General features: G+C 40.4%; 1 protein-coding gene across 1 annotated transcript in view; it reads right to left on the bottom strand.

Annotated features, from left to right (window-relative positions):
- LOC308099696 (T-box transcription factor TBX19-like) overlaps positions 1-12,492 on the bottom strand; it is a gene marked incomplete at both ends in the record, with an annotated part of 50,705 nt that overhangs the window by 821 nt on the left and 37,392 nt on the right. The window contains one exon of the mRNA XM_080448429.1: positions 6,775-6,830. Coding sequence (XP_080304555.1) covers positions 6,775-6,830 — 56 coding nt within the window. The remainder of the gene's footprint in view (positions 1-6,774; positions 6,831-12,492) is intronic.

Raw genomic sequence — 12,492 nt, 5'->3', positions numbered from 1 at the left:
TGACCCCAAACTCATTGAAATTGAGAGAGCACATCGCGTCGGTAAATATGATCCCACCGGATGCCCGAGATCAATAGTGATCAAGCTCCTCAGATTCAAGGACAAGGAAGAAATTTTCAAACGCGCGAAGAATCTGAAGAGCACTAACTTCATTAGTCAATGAAGATTTCTCTGACATTGTCAGACAAAAAAGAAAGGAACTGTTGCCCCTAATGAAAGCTGAACGTCTGAAAGGAAATATTGCATACTTGAAGTATGACAAGTTGGTTGTTCACCCTCCCCGTCAGTCTTAGATCTTTTTATTGCTTGTAGTTTTTAACAGTTTTTTTTCTATTTTTAAAATCTTTTGACTGACCATACTTATGTGCCTCCACAACATGTACTAGATTTACCAACATTTAATCCTTTTGACTTATGTATTGACAAGGATGGCATCTATGACGAGTTCTTTAATCCTGATTCAAATCACGACGACCTGAAAAATGTAAAGATATCTTGTGAATATTACTCTGATGATCAGTTTAAGAAATCTGTACATGTAAAAGGCCCCAATACTTTTTCTTTTTTTCACCAAAATATTCGTAGTATGCCAAAAAATTATGATCAATTGACAGAGTACTTATCCATCCTTAAATTCTCATTTTAAATAATGGCCTTTTCAGAAACGTGGCTTCAAGATAACATTACGTGTCTCTATCCTTTGGAGAATTATAATGCTATTCATACTTGTAGAAAGAACTCAACAGGGGGTGGTGTTTCTCTTTATGTTTCAAATCTGTTTAATTTCAAGGAAAAAAAGGATCTAAGTCAATCATCATTGGGTGTATTTACAGACCACCTGAGTCGGATCTTTACATTTTTAACGATGCCCTTTATCACACTCTTGAAATGGTTTGTAAGGAACGTAAAAAGTGTGTATTACTAGGTGATTTCAATGTTAATCTTCTCAACAGTAAACAGTCTTCTACTGTAGATTTTCTTAATGTTCTTTATTCTACTTATTTTTATCCCTCAATCCACAGACCCACTAGAATAACTAGTTCATCAGCTACACTTATTGACAATATCTTAATCAACTTCTTGCACCTTGAAATTACTTCTGGTCTATTGTTAAACGATATTTCAGATCATCTCGCTGTTTTCCAATTAATTCACACTAAAGAAAATATGCCTAGAAAGAACTCTGTACAAGAGCAAATCAGTTATCGCAAATTTCCCAAAAGGAATGTTGAGTCCTTCATCTGTTCTATTAAGGTTGTTTCATGGGATGCCGTTTTAGGGCTGCAAGATGTGGAGAAAGCTTACCAGTCATTTTTAGTGCTCTTTAATTCAGTTTTTGAGAAATGTTTCCCAATGATTACCTCTAAAAAAGAAAAAACATATTTTAAAGCAAACCCTTGGTTTACTTCTGAATTAAGAAAATGTTCTCTTCTAAAAAAGAAACTATATAAAAAAATCGATTTTAAGTCCCACTCCTTTCAATGTGGAAACTTGCAAAAATAAATTGACTCAATCATTAAGGAATGCAAAATATTTCACAGACAAATTCAATCAAGCATCTAATGACATCAAGTCCACTTGGAGTGTTATTAATCTTTTGTTACGCAAACATAAACAATTAACTGTTCCAGTTGAGGTATTGGGAGATGAAGGTTCTCCCCTCAATCAGAGAGAGATAGCAAATGGTTTAAACGATTTCTTTGTGAATATTGGCCTCTTGCTGGCAGCTAACATAGAAGATTCTGATGAACTCCCATGTAGCTTGATTAAGGGTCAGTTTTCTCCACTCTGCAGTTTTGATCCACCCAGTGTTGAGGAAGTTAGGGGTATCGTCTCTAAATTAAAAAATTCTGCTGAAGGTCATGATGGGTTTAGAAGCAGTTTTATTAAAGAAATCATTGATTATATTATCCAACCCTTAACTCATATTTTTGGTTTATCTTTACAATCTGGAGTCATCCCGCATGATTTTAAAATAGCAAAAGTTATGCCTCTTCATAAATCAGGAGATTCTAATCTTTTTGGCAATTATCGTCCCATATCTATTCTTCCCTGTTTTTCCAAAATTTTGGAAAGACTTATCTATTCCAGAATTTCAGCACACCTACTTGAGAACAACATCCTCTATTGCCATCAATAACTGAACTAGCTCTGTTACAGCTTGTCAACAATATCTCTTCTGCTCTGGATGATGAGAAATTTGTTCTTGGGGTTTTCTTAGATTTAACAAAAGCTTTTGATACTGTCAATCATAAAATGTCTAAACTTAATAGAGATTTTCTAACTATCTCAAGGACAGAGAACAATATGTGTCCATTAACGGTTGCATATCTGAGAAGTTGAAAATCTTAGTCGGGGTTCCCCAGGGCTCCATACTTGGTCCTTTGTTGTTTTTGATTTATATTAATGATTTAGCCATGAACTGTAAAAAGTCTCTTCCTATCTTATTTGCTGATGATACTAATCTCATTGCCTCGCACAGTGATTTAAATACCCTAGTAAAATATGTGAATGATGAATTATCTGATGTCTTCAAATGGTTTCAATTGAACAAGCTTACTCTCAACATAAAAAAATTTAACTTCATGATTTTTAGTAATATTAACAAAAAATTCCCAATAGATAAATCTCGAATTTTAATTAATGGTACGGAAATCTGCCAGGTTTCTCATACAAAAGTTTTGGGCGTCATTATAGATGATCATCTAAATTGGAAACAACAGATTGATACTGTAGCTATGAGGTCTATGAAGATGCTTGGCATATTGCAAAAAATCTGTCCACTGGTTCATCCTTCATCTCATTTAACTCTTTATTTTAGTTTAATTTTCCCACATATTAACTACTGTAATATTGTTTGGGCTGCTACTTATCCTACATATCTAACTAAACTACTCATCATTCAAAAGAGGTTTTTGAGAATGATCTCTCACTCAAATAGACACGAGCCATCTGCACCTCTCTTTATTAAATATTCTTTATTGCCTATAGATAAGGTTCATGTTTTTCAAAACTGCTTATTTATGTTCAAATTGAAAAAATGTAAACAAGACCTTCCTTATTCTTTTCATAATTTTTTTCATGTTACTTCTGATGTTCACTCTTACCCCACAAGGCAAAGTGATGATTTTAATTTACCTTTTTGTCGTACTTCGAAACATAAACATTTCATCACATTTAGAGGCCCTCAGTTGTGGAGCTCGCTAGATGCTTCACTCAAGTCTTCACTATCCTTCCCAATATTTAAGAAACATTTAAAACAATATCTAATTTCTTCCTTACTATAGTCCATTGATTTAGTCATCTTTACAAAATAGTTTTTGTGTTTTTATTTCTTTATTTGCACTACTGCTCCCCTTGGAAACTTGTATTTTTTTTTGTATTGTTCTTATTGAACTTTTAATCCTGTTGTTTTAATGAACTCTCCCATGAAGGAAAGGATTCCAAATAAGCCATCCGGCTTCTTCCTTTCCTTGCACAGCAACTTGTCTTTCAATATGTATTGTTTCTATATTTGTTATAACAATGTGCTAATAAACTAAACTAAACTAAGTGGGTAGGGTCTAACTCTGAGGCGATGGCTGTCTCGGAGGACTTTATATCTGACTCCAGTATCTCTGTCAGAGCATCTATGACTGTATGTGGAACAGAACACCAACTCCCACTGACTAATGCTGACTATTTTCAGGTCCTCCATCATACTGTATAAGCATTCTACTGTGAAGCCGAGCATGTTTAGCCTGTGTAATGATGATTCTGTGTTCTCTAACATTTCAGCTAACACCCCTGATGTCATTGTTGTTAATGAAAACCATACGGAGGTGTTCATTCTCGAGGTCGGCTGTACTTTTGATTACAGCTTAGAGGAAGCCTTCCTAACCAAAATGCTAAAATATCATCAGCTAGAGCAGACCATCTCTCAGCTAGGCTACAGATGTAAACTTTTGTTTTTTATCGTTGGTAGCCTAGGACACGTGCACAAGTTGGTTGTGAGGGGCCTTCCAATGGCCGGCCTCTCCAAAAGGAGGGCTAAACAATTTCCAAAGGTGGAAGCCGCTCAATTTGGAGGAGGCGTTGTTTCCTTTACCCATGATTGTTGTCTGCTGTGCTTGATAAGTACGCCAACATTATTGTATGTAACAATGTTCTGCCTTATATGCACTTATACACACACACACATACATTTCAAATGTGTGTGTGTGTGTGTGTGTGTGTGTGTGTGTGTGTGTGTGTGTGTGTGTGTGTGTGTGTGTGTGTGTGTGTAATGGAGTATATTTCATAACATAACATACACATTTGTTAGCATTATTTAACTTCACAACTTCACAAGCCTACAGGAGGAGAGAGGATTCAAACAGAGAGGTGCCGGTTTGTCTGCTGGGTGTGGGGGTTACAATTAACATCCTCTTTGTTGTTTACCTTGGAGACAGAAGGTTTTGGCATCCCCCTCCCTGGCCTATACAGTTTGCAAATGTCTTGGCCAGTGGGTGGGGTCTCACCTTCCGAAGCTCACACACCCACACATATGCATCTTCTTTAGATCTCTAGGCTATAAAGACTGTACCAAAGTGTAACTATCTGTGTGTGTGACTCAGCGGCCGTCAGGCTGTTGTGTGGTGGGGACCTCAGGGTCTCCATAGAAAGCTGTTTGTACTATGCAATAAATGGAAGCAAAGAAACCTCACTGCTGGAGTGATGACTCAAATTCATTCTACAACCCTTCATACTCACCACTGGAACAACAAATTATCTTCAATATGGCGTTGTTGGCAACTACAAAAGTGCAATAGAGCCTTTAAGGCCGTGGAAGAGATACTTCATATGGCGTTTAAGTCGGCAGTCGCGTTGGTTTGTTTTTTTGGGGGCGCAAGTCTCCAGGGATACTGAGCCAGGCGTCGAAAGAACGTGCGGCGGTCGGGGAAGTCTTTGCCTTGCGGTGGGTGGACGGATCGTGTTTTCTTCCTGAGGCGTGGGGGGACCACCGTGTAGGTGATTATGGACATCGGCACGACATGACGACAACTTTTCGAGAATCTACGGGGAGAGGACCTCATGACCAGATCTAGGACGGCTGCACGACTCATCTGGCTGCACAAACTTATCTTCTGCGATCGCTAAAGGAGCGCGCTGCGGTGCTGACGGCAGAGCGGGGAACCTGTGGAGGACGGGGTTCTTCGTAGCGGGTATGTTGTGGGGAGAGGACAGCGGGTGCCAGCAGAGTGGAGAACTTGCGATGGAGGGGTTCTTCGTCAAGAGTGTGGTAACACATCTTCAGCGATCGCAAGTAGAGCGCTCTGTTGTTAAAATGCAGCTTTCTGTTGGACAATCTGGGTACGGCGCTGGACAGCACAGCTGGGGTGAGAAGATGACATTGGGGGGACTGCGAGAGAGACATTATCGAGCGGACCGCTGCGCATATGGGACCTGGGGTTACATTTTTGTGATGAGGGTGGTTTAACCTATGGGGCAATGGCTGCCATGGGAAGTGATGTGGGGATGTTTTTTCACTCTCGGGTCTCCTGTATTTAATGTGAGTTTACTTTGTGGGTTATTGTTTCATTGGGGGTACACTGCCTTCTTTTCTCCGTGTAGGCACTTCCGTGGTAGTTGTCATATGTGCTTGATGGTACGGTGTAAGACTTAGGGATAAGTATTAGGCTATCTTTGAGTATGTTTTGGTGACTAGATGGGGGGGACATTGATCTTGGGGGGTGGTGTTATCGCTTGGTGAGTGTAATTCGACTGTATGCTGTCAGCTTCCACTGGGTGGTGGCTGTGTAATGTTTTATCCTGGAGTTTAAAAGGCTAACAGAGGGATCCTGCACGCTAATTAGTTTTGGGGGATGTGTCTATTTGATGTAATTCACTGTGTCGCTGTACTATGTCATCTTGGTTCTTGTATGTGCATTTTTCTGTATTGATGTTGTTTGCTGTTTTGGTCTTCCTGGATGTTTTCTTTTTGTTCTGGTTGATGTTCCAGTCGCTTTTCATGGGGGGCGGATTCTTTGTGGTTCTTTTGAAATATACGTGTTTGCGGAAGACGTTTAGTGTCTCCCGTGGGGGGTAATGGAGTATATTTCATAACATAACATACACATTTGTTAGCATTATTTAACTTCACAAGTCTACAAGTAGCCTACAGGAGGAGAGAGGATTCAAACAGAGAGGTGCCGGTTTGTCTGCTGGGTGTGGGGGTTACAATTAACATCCTCTTTGTTGTTTACCTTGGAGACAGAAGGTTTTGGCATCCCCCTCCCTGGCCTATACAGTTTGCAAATGTCTTGGCCAGTGGGTGGGGTCTCACCTTCCGAAGCTCACACACCCACACATATGCATCTTCTTTAGATCTCTAGGCTATAAAGACTGTACCAAAGTGTAACTATCTGTGTGTGTGACTCAGCGGCCGTCAGGCTGTTGTGTGGTGGGGACCTCAGGGTCTCCATAGAAAGCTGTTTGTACTATGCAATAAATGGAAGCAAAGAAACCTCACTGCTGGAGTGATGACTCAAATTCATTCTACAACCCTTCATACTCACCACTGGAACAACAAATTATCTTCAATATGGCGTTGTTGGCAACTACAAAAGTGCAATAGAGCCTTTAAGGCCGTGGAAGAGATACTTCAGTGTGTGTGTGTGTGTGTGTGTGTGTGTGTGTGTGTGTGTGTGTGTGTGTGTGTGTGTGTGTGAGAGAGGTGTGTGTGTGTGTGTGTGTGTGTGTGTGTGTGTGTGTGTGTGTGTGTGTGTGTGTGTGTGTGTGTGTGTGTGTACTCACATGGTTGAACCCCAACACGATTTTCGGCCTCCAGCAAGCCCCGCCCCCCTGGGTTCCTGGGAAGAAAGGGATCATTTTACTGTGCTGCCCACTGCTTCTCAACATGTGGTCTGGGGCCCCCCAATCATCCATGAGGGGGTTCCAGGGAGTCCCCAGCAAAATGAGGAACACTTTAAACACTTAAGCCCTATTTTCATTGATCGGCTTTTTGGGAAATGGCCGACCTACAGTATACAAGCTCACAACGCGTCGCAATGCAACATGTTAGAGCTTGTAGATCTTAAAGGGATATTTCCCTTTCAAAACAAGATTTGGGTCATTTTATCATCTACTCATGCTTTTGTGAGCCCCCAGACAGTTTCTAAGCTGCTTGATTCAGTATTTAGATATTTGATATTCATTCTATCAGACACGCCCCCTTCCTACTGTATACAAACCCATTATAACTTCAAACTCCATTTCTAACATGTTAGATTCATCAAACACACCCGTCCTTGGTTCCGGTGACTCATCCTGCCCTCCTAATACGTGAGGGGGGCGTGTTTTTCGATTACTTTTTTCGTTTATTTAATTACATTTTGTTATTGTATTTAATTATTTTCTTTCCCCCCCAAAAAAATATAAAAAATGAAAAAATACGGTCTCCTCACATATTAGAAGGACAATATCAGTCACCAAGGACGGGTGTTTTCGAATAATCTAACATGGTTAAATCTAACATGGAGTTTGAAGTTACAATGGGTTTGTATAGGAAGGGGCGTGTCTGATCAAATGAATATCAAATATCTAAATATTGAATCAAGCAACTTAAAAACTGTCTGGGGTGCTCCCAAAAGCCTGAGAAGATGATAAATTGACCCACATTTTTTATTATCTTTGAAAAATGTTTACAGTTCTTGAAAAATGTTGAAGGACTTTCCCTTATTGTTGTCCCTGGGCCAAAATGTTTTCAAATTGGGGTCCACGGCCAAATGCATATACATTCAGGGTCCTTGACATGAGAATGCCAATGTCAAAAAAGGGTCTACAACAATGGTTGACAGTAAACAAAGTACATTTACTTGAGTGCGGTACTTAGAGGAGCCCTTCACCCATTATCTTCATATAATTGGTCCTCACTAATGCTCATTATAATATGGCATGGCACCATTTCGGTCTATTCACTCTGTATCTCAGAGGGGTGCTGTGGACAGTTCAGAAACATGCCTACCAACCATCGGTAGGCAGTTTTCGGCAAATGCCCCAGCTTGAAATGTAAATGTCGGGCTTCTCCCTTCTATGGGCAGACAGGGGCAGAGCGTACGATAGCACTGGGCATAACAAATAGCATGTCATTATATACAAAAACAGTTCATTATAAATAACTACCTTCTGTCTGTGAACATCAATCCCAAACAGGCTCCTGTCAAACAATAGGCTTGGCCCGCCTTCTCCTCACAGGACACTGATTTAGCGTCTGCCTCCTTTTACTTTAACACATGAAATCTTTCTTTATCCCTATCTATGAAACCGTACTTTCCCATATGTTCACATTATGACATTATTATACAACATTTTATTAGCTTCGAAATAAGTCTAAACAGTGATATGTCCGACGTTGTATGAATGATCTTTATAGTTGAAGTAACTTAATAGAAACGCGCTCCTCTGCTGCCTTCCCCGCTGTTGGAACTCAGCCCCTCCTTTCTAGAGAGAGAGTCAAAATCCCTTTAATAATGATGCCGTCATTAATCTCGGATTTAGACACAGAGCCCTCATTTATCAACGTGGTGCAGCCCAAATAATGGGCGTACGGCGAGATCACCGCACCTTTCGGCATTTATCAATATATCCTGACGTTGGCTTCATCCTACCGTACGCTGAAATCTCACGTCTGGTAGAGACCAGTGGTTGACGTTGGCTGCACCCGTTTATTCCATCCTAGACCTGCGGATCAGCATTGTCTGACTGTCTGACAGGCATCTGGACACATAATCCACTCCTAAATGTATATCTACACTAATAAATAATCCCTGTGAAAATATAACATTTTATAAAGTAATTTAAACAAACTGCTTTAACAGTCATTCAGATAAGATTGTAGATCTGGCTGCATTGAAAATAGCAGATCTACAAGCTCACAAGGCAGCGTCGCGGCGCGTTGTGAGCTTGTAGATCTGCTATTTTCAAAATATACGAGCGCTCGGGAGTTTAGACCGGTGCAGCAGCGCTGCTGTTATATTTTCATGGCCACCGGGAGATCAGACATTTAATGGTCCATGGTCCAACACACACCAGCCTTCATCCATTAATGTTCTCTCCAGGCTATCTCTCATTAAGGCGGAGTGGGACGGGACTCGCCCGTCTGACGGTCCGAGTGTCACTGGGAAATGGGAATAGCCTACATGACGGCTTTATTTTAGTGTAACTCGAACGCGCACTGCTCGGTATGGGTTCCATAAATGAATATACAAACGTATTCCATTCATGGCGATGTGATTGGTATCATAATATGTCATAATATGTCAGTGACAAAGATTGTACCGCTACGGTACGGATTACAATACATGAAAAACACAGCTGGGCGGGCGTGTGTGTGTATGTGCGTGAGAGAGAGAGAGAGAGAGAGGGGCGTGTGTGGCGAGGCAGGCGGGGGAAACTCTTTCTTATTGGCTTTTAATGTCTTTGGTCGTATTCTGGTTCTTCTTCATGTCGTAAAATCGGGGCATTTTGAGAATATTTAAGGGCGTGTTATTTAAATGACGCTAGGTTTCAGCCGTGACATTTATCAAGGCTGGGACCAAATGTACGCTCGGATCAGCTGTGTAGGATGCGTTGATAAATGTGACTTCGACGTTGGTGTACGGCCGAATATATGGAAAAATATACGCCGGTTTATACGCTCCGTTGATAAATGAGGGCCAGTGTGATCATATTATCTCACTAAAGGGTTTCCCTCGGCCCTATTTTACTAAAACTCATATTTATCTGTACATTTAGAAGAGCCTAGTAAACATTGTATATTAAATCCTGTTTGTTTTAACTCATCTCGGCTGGCTTGACTGAAAAGGGCAACTGTGTTAATGTCAAAAAGGCACTTTTGCCTAATATTAGAATGCACTTTGTGAGAACCAAGCGCTCGGGGGGTGTGGTGTTTTAGATTCACACCATACTTGGAAGTGTTATTTTGACCAACTCACTGCAGCTGGCAGTCACCGCTAGAATCTTCCCAAATAGCTTAGTGACGTTTTGGTCTCCTCTTGTTATTGATTGATTGATTGAAATTTTTATTAGGCAAAAGAATGTAAAACAACACAGTTACATTTATAATGCTTTTGTCTAAAAGGTCCGGCCAAAAAAGTCCTTGCGGGCTTGTTTCCGTTGGGGTCCTTGAATTAATTTCATAGACATATATAGTAGCAACCAAACAGTTCAAAAATCAACATAAGAATACAGAGGAAAAAATATATACCACTATGTACAAAAAAAGGCATGAGAAAATAAAAAATTATATACAAAAAAAGCATTAGAAAATAAAAAAGATATGTACAAAAAAAGGGGAGGGGGGGGGGGTCGTCTGTCTACAGGGAAACTGGTACTAGCTCCTCTTTAGGCCTCCAGAAAGATGAGTTTTTAGGGCTGTTTTGAATGGGCCCAGCGAACTGCATTTTTTGAGGGATGGGGTTAGACCAGGGCTACTCAACTTAAGATGGCTCAGGGGCCACTCAGCAAAATACCAAAAGTCCAAGGGGCCGCAAGCTAAAAATGACGGTCCTATTTTGGATTTTTGGATTTTGTAACACACACTACGCATTGTTATTGTTATAAGAAAATGTACATTTTGACATCATATTCTTTTCACTGTACCTGTTTATTTTGTGTGTATGTCCAGTGGCATCAGTTCAGCAAAAGCTAAGGTATGGCAAGGTTAGGGTTGCCAACTCCCAGAGATTGAAATAAGGGACACCTACCCTGGGCACGCGGCTTAATCTGCATTTACAATTTTGAAGACCAGTCCCATTTTTAGTTGTTTAACCCTGTCTTCCACCCTGAGCCAGCCTAGGCTGGCAAAGTGAGTGGGAGAGAATCAGAATCAGAATCAGTTTTATTGTCACATCACAGGTTTACAAGGTAAAAAAGTGGGTGAAATTCGTTTTTGTACATCGTTCCCATCGCAACGTTAGTTTCCATAGAAAGAAGAGGGGGGGGGGGAGAAGAAGAGGGGGTGGGGGGCAAGTGGGAAGGAGATCAAAACAAGAGAGCAACAGAAGGCCAGACAAGTTATCTACATATTTACAAAGTACCTGAGATAATAAAAAACTAAGGTGCCTGAGCATAGCAGCAATGTATGTATACTGTGCATGTTATACTTACACTGTGCATGATATACATATGGACGTTAAGGTGCTTAGAGGAAAAGAGCACAATAAAAAAAAGACAAAAAAAAGTGCGTTATACATGGGATTAAGGTGCAAAAGGTCAGTGCGTGTCCACCTAGGGTGGACTGACCCTAGTATAATCCGCAAGTAGCTCCATGAGGTAGTGCAACAAAAAGTCATTTGTACCTGGTGTAGTCCACAGGTGTGTCCGAGGGGGAGCTAAGTCCAAGTCATTGGCCCCGATTCATAAAGGGATTTACGACCATATTTTGTACCTACCGGCATTTAGGACAAATCCTACACCTGCAGTCGGAGTCATAAAAGTTTTTTGGTCTGTGTTTTGTGCGTCAGGTGCGCACGTTCTCAGGTCAGCCCTGAGGCTGTCTTACCAGGGCTGAAATGTGCGTATGTCTTTAGAATGCTTTATTCTTCATGCCAAAATCAATTACAACAGTGGCAAACCTCAAATAAAATATATATATGCCCAACACATATATATATTAAAAAAAAAAAGAAAAAAGTCAAACTATATATTGCTTGTAGCCTACAGTATGCATCATATAGACATGATGTAGATTCCACCGCTTTTTATTTATTTTCTAGGCTATCAGTTGCATTTAGAGTTGAATTATTAGGTCCCCGTCCCTCAGTGTGTTTGCCAGCGGGCCATCTCAGCCAAAGTGTCATGTAATAATGAAAATAGGCTATGATGCCTTAATGAAACTGCGGAGGGACTGACGCACCTCTGTCCGTGCTGCAGTATTAATTTGTAGGCTAATAGTCTACTGTAGGCTACTCTACTGTATTTTGATCACATGAACACCACACACAACAGATCTAATATTCCCCATTCCGACGTAGGACAGTGATATATTAATAAAAAATGCACTAATTTAATCAATAAGTAATCAATAAGCTCTGGTCCATAATCAGATAGCAGCGTTCCACTTGTATGCTGGATTTCATCATCTTTTTACCTTGGTAAAAGTCCGCAATGTTCATTAGAAAAGGCTTATATATATCCTTTCCACGTTTTATTAGCCTTTTATTTGGTAATGGGGTTAAACCTTGTAAACTTATTTATTCTCATTACACATGAGAGCATTTATTACGTGATCCGCTTCCAGACAGAACAGTAAGCTGTCAAGGCGATGCGAAGCCGCATCTGTTATCTTTAGACGAGGCGGAGTTGAACTTCAAACTTTCATCAGCGTTGCCAGATGTTGTGAGAGAAATAAGCAACCAGGTCTAGGAAAACAAGCCCAAAAGAAGCAACTGGCACTTAGGCCATTATAAGCACTTTAATTAAACCGTTGTGAGCTTGTAGATCTGCTATATTTAAAAAAAATCTTGTAATAAA

The sequence above is a fragment of the Gymnoscopelus braueri genome (assembly GCF_963280865.1).
Source record: "Gymnoscopelus braueri genome assembly, chromosome: 13".
Taxonomy (NCBI): domain Eukaryota; kingdom Metazoa; phylum Chordata; class Actinopteri; order Myctophiformes; family Myctophidae; genus Gymnoscopelus; species Gymnoscopelus braueri.
Note: the sequence above shows the minus strand (reverse complement) of the source record. Positions and strands in the feature narration are given on the sequence as shown.